Source organism: Argopecten irradians, chromosome 1, assembly GCF_041381155.1.
Source record: "Argopecten irradians isolate NY chromosome 1, Ai_NY, whole genome shotgun sequence".
In the NCBI taxonomy this organism is placed as follows: domain Eukaryota; kingdom Metazoa; phylum Mollusca; class Bivalvia; order Pectinida; family Pectinidae; genus Argopecten; species Argopecten irradians.
In genome coordinates this window covers 1,235,453-1,244,033 of record NC_091134.1, presented here as the reverse complement: position 1 = coordinate 1,244,033, position 8,581 = coordinate 1,235,453, and the positions used below count along the sequence as shown (strand labels likewise).

Genomic DNA, 8,581 nt, shown 5'->3' with positions numbered 1-8,581 from the left:
TTCATTGCGTTTGGGCGAAATTATCCCCGGAGAATAGTGTTCTTGTATCAAAAACATGTCGCCAAAGGACGACCCAGGGGTGAAGAGGTCGTAAGTGATCTGAACCCCTGGGGCGTCCCTGGGCGACATTTTCTTAATAAAAGAACAATGTTCTCTGGTGATATTTTCGCCCAAATGCAAAACACATAAAACGGGAACATTTTTCTCGGAACAAAATCTCACACCAACTCCAAAGCAGGAGCAAGAAGAACAAACATTGCGGCAAAGTATATGTTATCATTTCGCTTCAATTTGACTTTCTTATTTGTGGCCGTAAAATGTGATTATAAGATTAAAAATACTGACGTAATTGTGAATTTATATTATTTTAAGTAAAAACAGGTCGTAAAATATTGCGGAAATCGATATTTGACGAATTTCCAATGATCTCTTCATTTCGCGTTTACGCAATTTACCTACTGCTCCATTGGGTTTATCATTTCATAAACTAAGCAAAGTAATAGGTTAATCCTTATATTTACAATATTTTCTTTGAACAATGAAATCAAAACGACAGATACAATCATTCACCGTTTGTTATTTGCCGTCAAAATTATACTATCGTCATGTTTATCCATGCACAAAAGCCATTCAGAAAAAGCGCGCCGTTGACTTCAGTTTAATCACGCCCTTTTCTCCATGACATCACAAAAATAGTTCATATAAATTTCAGTTATTTTATTCAGGTCAGATACCAAAAACACATTTAAAAATAATGCTCTTTAATTGTATGTCTCCGATTGTTTCTTGCATGTATTATTTGTAAACATTGACACATAATTTTGTGTAATGTCAAAAGAAGTCCGCCAATGTTTACATACACATGTACAAATTGTATTCATAACCAGTGAATCGGGTCCCGTTCTGTACTCAAGTTATTGGGAAATAAACAGATCTGTCCCAACTTAGTTTATTGATACATAAACAGTGGCAATTTTAAATATATCGATGTAACGTTACCGTACACACTAAACACGCGAGAAATGCTGGTACGAGTGTCACTTATGTATTAGGGAATATTGACTGGTCATATTGCATTTTAACAGAAACATAGATAACTTAATTTCCTTTTTTTATCTCTGATTTTAATAATTGAATTTTATTTTATTCAACCTGAATAATTTTTAAACAATTAACGTTCAATATAAAAAGTTGTGGGTTTTTCATGATTGTTATATAAAAGCAAGGGCGTATATGAGTCTCACTTATAAACCCTTGATAAAAGTTATCTCTAATACGGTTTCATCTTAAAAAATCATCTACAATGTATAAATTGAAAAATTGCAAATGTTTCCATGTTCCCTACTTCGGCCATCGTCATATTTGTTCTTAGATTTAATTTTGTTCTCGCTGTTTGGGCGAGAATTCCGCCAGAACATGTTCTCGTTCGACCCACTGTAAGGAAAAAATGTCGTCCAAAGATTCCCTTGGGCCGTTTTCGATTATGCGATTTGACTGGTTGGACCTTGTTGTTCGTTTATGAATTAAAGACGGTGATTTTATATTGTCTTCAGACGGGCCTTGACAAAGCCCTCACAGGCCTAGCTGTATCAAAAACCGCAGGTCCATCAGGGCAAAGTAGTTTCACTAGTACATGTATATAGGGGTACTTTTTATATATGTATAATATACTATATATATTGACATAACGTCAAACTCCTGTCGTCAGGGTTAACACTTGGCCGTTTTCGTTTTTTCGGAACAATTAACCGGTTCGACCGTTTCTTAATGTCATTATTTCGAGTATAAATCCTGCAGGCTTTGATACGGGCATGTAAGGGCTTTGTCAAAGCTCATATGAAAAAAAAAATCAAAAAAAATCACCAGATCCGTCTTCAATTCATAAACGAACAACTACATGTACGTAGCTCAAACCAGTCAAACCGCATATACGAAAACGGGCCCCGTGACTTTATAAAAATCGATACAGGGCCGTTTTCGATTATGCGGTTTGACTGGTTGGACCTAGTTGTTCGTTTATTAATTAAAGACGGACCTGGTGATTTTATGTTGTTTTCAGACGAGCCTTGACGAAGCCCTCACAGGCCAGTATAAGAAAATTCCAGGTTCGTAAGGTTTTATACTTGAAATAATAACTTTGACCAATGGTCGAACCGGTTGTTCCGAATAAACGAAAACGGCCATGTCGCTCGTGCCCTTTGTATTCCAGACCGACTGATTTTCTGCTGCCTGGCCGATTTCCACCGCGTTTTTGTTCTGCGTAATTTTACCACTTTACCTTCAGTCAGTCGATTGTCACTTGTATTGTCTTATTATAAAGTTAGACCTGTTTTATTGGTCATGTTTTATGTTTCCTAAGTAGATTCTATCACATTTTTTTCTCGCTTAATTTTGAGAAAATCGGTCAGGTGCCCTAAACGGAAGTCATCGATTGTCAATGCTATAAGCGACACCATTTGAGTTGAGCAAGGTAAGTTGTTATTACGTTCCATGGCATTGTCAGCACGACATACAGTATATGCAGCGCTTTATGTAATGACATGTTTACTTGTTTGTTCTGTATCGTAACGTATTTCGATAGACTTTCGATACACATGCAGTATGGTCATATATGATCATCACTACATGTCTCTGGTTCTACTTTCTCTTTGTCAGTGTTTGTACATGTAGTTTGTTTCTCGTTTACAGTGTTTGGTTATATAAATGCTACTACATGTAGGATAGATTGATTGTTACGTTGCCATACATTGATATCATGTATTAAACATACAGATGTGTAACAGTAGAGAGAGAAAATGTAGTCGGCCAGACCGGGATTCATGAACCCTGGGGACAGACCCTCAGAATACTAGCCGAGATGCTCTACGACTGAGCTACCTGGTCACCGATGATCGAACCCAGGTTCCATTCCCGCTCACTCCTCCCTCCTTTTCGAAGTCTTCGCCCTCGATTTACACACAAGACCCTTCCACAAACACCACCACCGTGGTTGTTATTTAGTTGGGCCGGCCAATTCTGTAAACAGAGAGGAGAAAATGTAGCGGCCAGACCGGGATTCGAACCCGGGACCCTCAGAATACTAGCCGAGTTGCTTCTACCGACTGAGCTACCCTGGTCACCGATGATGACCCAGTCCAATCCCGCGTACAGATGTATATGACATGAAAATATTTTTTTTTACAATGCAGTGCTGTATACGATGTATACAGCACATTATTGGATGTATATTGTACTAGTCCAGCATAGACTGTACTTATGTATACATAATAGCTACTGTAACGTATAAGCTGGACAAACTTCATATTTATAATGAATATACATTGTACATGTACAGTGGAACTTGTCTAAACCGGTTGTCATGGGGATCAACCATCCTCAATACTTCAGGGGTTCCGAACACTTGCGATCTCTTCACCCCTGGACTATCTCATAGTAAAACTGGAGGCAACAGAACAATACAGGTAAATAAGTCATTTGAAGTACATCAAAAGAGCCGTATAACGGTACACTGTGGTGGACTGTGTGGCTTTGATGTTAGACGTCGCTCTCTCTGTAGTCTTGATTGGTCAAATGTTTTCCGCTGAGCTGCCTTCAATTTTACTATGATATAGTCCAGGGGTGTAGAGATTGCAAGTGATCGGAACCCCTGGAATATGGAGGATAAGGGACCAGCATTCCAGTATTTTGCGCGTATAACCAGGTTTCTTTATAATCCAGGTTTTAAATACTATGGATATATATGATGGAAAATGCACTAACTGAAAAGACAGGAATCTGGCTAAGACAAGGCCTAGTTTGACAAGTTATACTGTACATATGTACATACACAAAATTTAAGGATATGACATAGTATGTATACGATTTTGTCATTTTTTAATTAGACGAATGTCATTTTTATTGATCTACATTATTTTATTGATCTACAGAATCATGAGTGCCGCCAGACCATTTAGAATTTGGAGTTCAGACAGAAGTGTAAAGAAGGGAGTCATTGCCTCTTCACTTAACGAGCTTGTTCAGAAGGGTAAATAAGCTAAGATCTCTACAGGTTTATTGTCATTCAGCGATATGTACAGAGTTACAGTAAAACATGACTATAACGAACATACAAAAAGTACTCGCACCTCGCGCCCTTTCTTTAACTGAATAGTTATTGATTTTCTGAACAAATCGCAAAATTAGCGAAATATGACTTTCCTCCTCGACTTTCAATGTAAAGTATTAACAAAGACGATATTCTCCCAGTTGTTTATATATCGTTGTACAGAGCAGATCACTACCTTTCTCATAGGTAAATAGATCAAATTCCTCAGTCTATCAAAAACCTTTTTTATATAGCGTCAAACTCGGGACATGTTTTTTGGGGACAAGTAATATACAAGTATATACAACAATGTCATGGTTATGCAATATATAAAAATCCACATCAAGGTTGGTTTTTTTTGTGGGTTTTTTTCCACATCAAGGTTACCAAAAGTTCAATAGTTGTTTGTAATGTGTGTATGTATATCAAGCTATACCTAGTTAAAAGGAGAGGAGAAAATGTAGTGACCAGACCAGGTTTCAAATCCTTGACCAGGAACAGGTGCTCATGCTCAACTTATATTGAGTTAGTTAGTCAACAATGATTGACCCACAACACCCATAATGAAATCATTTTGATTCCCTGTTCCCAGAGTTTTTGCTTGGTTTTTCGATTTTATAAATTTATTTTTATATTGATCCCTCCATTTTCAAGGAAGGGGGTGTGGGTATATCATATAGTGTTACTTACATTTACTATAGAGGTGAGGGTATTTATTTCTTGTAGATATTTTCCAGCTTATTGTTAAATTATACTTCTACATTTAAATGTAAACGTTTGTTTAAATGCACACAGATAGATATAAATTTTACACAGATTTAGAGCTTTATTATATTTCCCTGTTCAGGTAGGAGAAGGTGGGGATCTCACCTGGTGAAACTGTTCGTGTGGTACTGGAGGAAGACGGTACAGAGATAGATATGACGATGACTATTTCCTGTTTTCTACCACACAACACCACTTTAATGCTCCTAACGAGGGACCAACGCTGGGCAGTGGAAGGCAAAGGTGATTAGTAATAAAAAAAAAAATGAAAAAAAAGTCAAAGTATAACTGTACCAAAATGAATACAAATTATTGATGACGATTTTAATACAAGAACTAGGTACTTAACTCTGAAGTTTGCAGATCCTAGTTCATTTGTCAGTTATGATTTTGATTATGCATTGATGAGTATAAAAATCATTACTCAATTTTGAAGATCTGCAACATGGTGTATTAAGCAAAAGTAAATAGATTTTTTAGCCCACCATCATCAGATGGTGCGGCTCTAGCTCTAACAAATCGGTTTATTTTGTCCGTGGTCCGTCCTTCCATCCGTCCGGTTTGTTAACAATTCTTGGCTATCCCTATTTCTCAGAAAGTGCTGAAGGGATCTTTCTCAAATTTAATATGTAGGTTCCCCTTGGACCCTAGCTTGGTTTTTCGGATCAGTCAACAAGCATTGGCTACCAGGCTGCCATGGTTGGATTTTGATGGTTAAGTTGTTATGCTTTGTAATTTTCATTCAATTTTATAATTTATGTTTATATTGATCCCTCCATTTTCAAGGAAGGGGCTGTAGGTATATTATATACATGTAGTGTTACTTACATTTACTATAGAGGTGAGGGTATTTATTTCTTGTAGATATTTCCAGCTTATTGTTAGTTATACTTCTACATTTAAATGTAAACGTTTGTTTAAATGCACACAGATAGATATAAATTTTACACAGATTTAGAGCTTTATTATATTTCCCTGTACAGGTAGGGAGAAGGTGGGGATCTCACCTGGTGAAACTGTTCGCGTGGTACTGGAGGAAGACGGTACAGAGATAGATGACGATGACTATTTCCTGTTTCTACCACACAACACCACTCTAATGCTCCTAACGAGGGACCAACGCTGGGCAGTGGAAGGCAAAGGTGATTAGTAATAAAAAAAAAATGAAAAAAAGTCAAAGTATAATTGTACCAAAATGAATACCAAATTATTGATGAGGATTTTAATACAAGAACTGGGTACTTAACTCTGTTAGCAGTTACATATGTACATACAGATCCTAGTTCTTTTGTCAGTTATGATTTTGATGATGCATTGATGAGTATAAAAATCATTACTCAATTTGAAGATCTGCAACATGGTGTATTAAGCAAAAGTAAATAGATTTTTCTTTCTCATAAAAATCAAATCTTTGCACAACATTGATGTTTCTTTCTCATTAAAATCAAAACTTTGCATAACAATATTATTTGTAGAATTTATAATCCATCTATGCTAAGGGAATTATAAACTAAACCCAATACAAATAGAAAGTATATTTTGCTGTGAATTATTTAAGGTAAGGTCCAGTTTCGGTTTTGTCAGCTATAGGTGTTTATGATTTTGATTACAGAGAGTCCTTCTGGACAGGATGAACCAGATTTCATGTCTACTGGCGACGGACAACAAATATCAGAACGGACAAGAGAGATGATCACTGGTCTTCAAAGGGACATAACTCGCCTGATCGCCTTCTCCAATGACGATTTACAAGTGAGGATAGATTTTCCTTATAATATCAAACCATGCAAACTATTTGATTTACTTGATGTTTTTCCCAGCAGACTCAAAAAGCACTCTAAAGTAATATATCAATCTTTTCAAAATATGAGGCAAAGAAGTATTTTTTGCTGTATGGAAAATGAAATAATTCTGATAGGAGTCAAATTTTTCAATCAGCTAAATATAGGGCTGGAGTTGAGTTTTCCATTAGTCTTTAAATGTATTGTTTTTACCAGGGAGTAGTCGACCTGAGCGTCCCAGCTTTAGCCAGTCTGCTCCATGACACAGAAAGTTTTGCGGAGGCAGTACAAGAAGCCTGTCAGCGCCACCTAGACGAGAGAATGCAGACATCAGAGGCGATGGATTTACTACGTTTATACCACACTTCTCGTCAGAATAGTAATCTCATCATCGGCGAGGACTCCTCAGCCAAACGACAAAAATCAGCCAACACTTGATCTGTCTTAACAAACTAGAACTCTGTGGTGCCTTCTTCACTTAAAGTGCAATTTCTATGTGTGTATATGTGTGTATAGTACAGTCACATTCCTTGTAAGCTGTTGAACAGTTATATGTTTATCCGTAAGAAGTTTATATATAAGGATATTTTGATTGGCAGCATTAGTGGTCACCCACGTACTTACTAGTAATTAGTTGTACACTGTAGCAATAAGCAGTGTACATGTATCTATCATTGACAGCACTTCAAGTTTTTTTAATGATTTTATTTTAGTGAATTTACTTTGTTTACTACTACATGTTATTTTTAAATTCGTATATATTTTAAATTCACAGATTCTATGTCAACACAATCCAGTCAGGCATAATTTTGAATTTTGCCTGACTTATTACTGCTTATTTTCAGCTTAGTAGCCAGGAATCCTGTTATCATAACATGATGCAACACTACCATACCACAGTCTCCCAAAACATGAACACAACATAACGCAACACAACCATACTGCAGTCTCCCAAAACATGAACACTCGCCACACACAAAACAATGTACACAGAGAAGATATCATAAATGCCCTGATGACTTGTTTAGTGAGGATATGTAAAGCAATACAAATAAAACCAAACATTTTACATCACTGTAACCTCTGATGCTGTTATTGTATCTATAGTAAGTGAAACTGTTTATACATGTCAATTCCTTGATTGTTGTCTTAAAATATTGTCTTTTTGTTGCTGTATCGTTTGTTTCATGTAATTAAATCTAGGGATAACAGTACACTGATGTAAAAGATTGGAGTTAATTGATTTTATATATTACATTTATGTCTACACATGTTTTAACTGTCCTATACAACTCATGTTTTGCCTGTAAAAAGACCATCTTTCATTTTTCCCGATCAAGATCCACTATTGGTGGGCATCAGATCCTCAAGATCATTCAGGAATCTCTGGTTTGATAATGAAATCCTTTAAATAACCATATACCTTGAGAGAACACTATACAAATCAGTCACAAAGTGAAGATGTAAATGTGAATCTCAAAATGTCTTGCCTGAAATCCTTACATTATAGATCTATTGAAAACACTTTCAATGTGTAAGTTATAAATAAATCAAAGGTTCAGACAAACATCATGTAATTTTTATACTTCCTATGTAAATTTCTTTTTTTGTTGTTGTTTGTTTTTAGTCATAACTATTCTGTGCTTTTTATATCTTATAATAAAACACCAGACAAAATATTAAGGATATATTGTGTTTCTGTAGAATACTTTTATATAATATACTATTAGCTGAACATTTCGGACAAATTCAAATGGGGGGAATGTATTATTCCTGAACTATGAAAAATGAAATTTTCAAATAAACCCTCATACATTCACATCAAAATATAGTTATTTTATATAAAGTCAAGCCTACATGTTTTATCCCATCCTTGATACTCCAGGGGTTCCAATCACTTACGATATCTAAACCCCTGGACTATCTAATTGCAAAATTAGGCAGCTCAGTG

The 8,581-nt window shown here is 35.9% G+C and overlaps 1 protein-coding gene across 2 annotated transcripts; it reads left to right on the top strand.

Moving 5' to 3' along the window:
- The first annotated feature begins 2,174 nt into the window (after positions 1–2,174).
- On the top strand, positions 2,175–8,313 carry LOC138314626 (DNA fragmentation factor subunit alpha-like). 2 transcript variants are annotated; one of them, XM_069255067.1, is made up of 5 exons: positions 2,175–2,470; positions 3,927–4,024; positions 5,833–5,991; positions 6,462–6,601; positions 6,847–8,313. In XM_069255067.1, exons 2-5 carry the CDS (start codon positions 3,931–3,933, stop codon positions 7,066–7,068), a joined length of 615 nt encoding a protein of 204 aa, XP_069111168.1. In that variant the 5' UTR covers positions 2,175–2,470; positions 3,927–3,930; the 3' UTR covers positions 7,069–8,313. The 2 variants fall into 2 exon arrangements, with proteins under 2 accessions (XP_069111168.1, XP_069111161.1); XM_069255060.1 differs by lacking the exon at positions 2,175–2,470 and adding an exon at positions 2,492–2,532.
- The last annotated feature ends 268 nt before the right edge of the window (positions 8,314–8,581 follow it).

Excerpts from the sequence above, each read along its gene's own strand:
- LOC138314626 (XM_069255060.1), top strand. Across the intron at positions 4,025-5,832 it reads TAACGAGCTTGTTCAGAAGG|GTAGGGAGAAGGTGGGGATC; the intron begins GTAAATAAGCTA and ends TTCCCTGTACAG. Across the intron at positions 6,602-6,846 it reads TCTCCAATGACGATTTACAA|GGAGTAGTCGACCTGAGCGT; the intron begins GTGAGGATAGAT and ends TGTTTTTACCAG.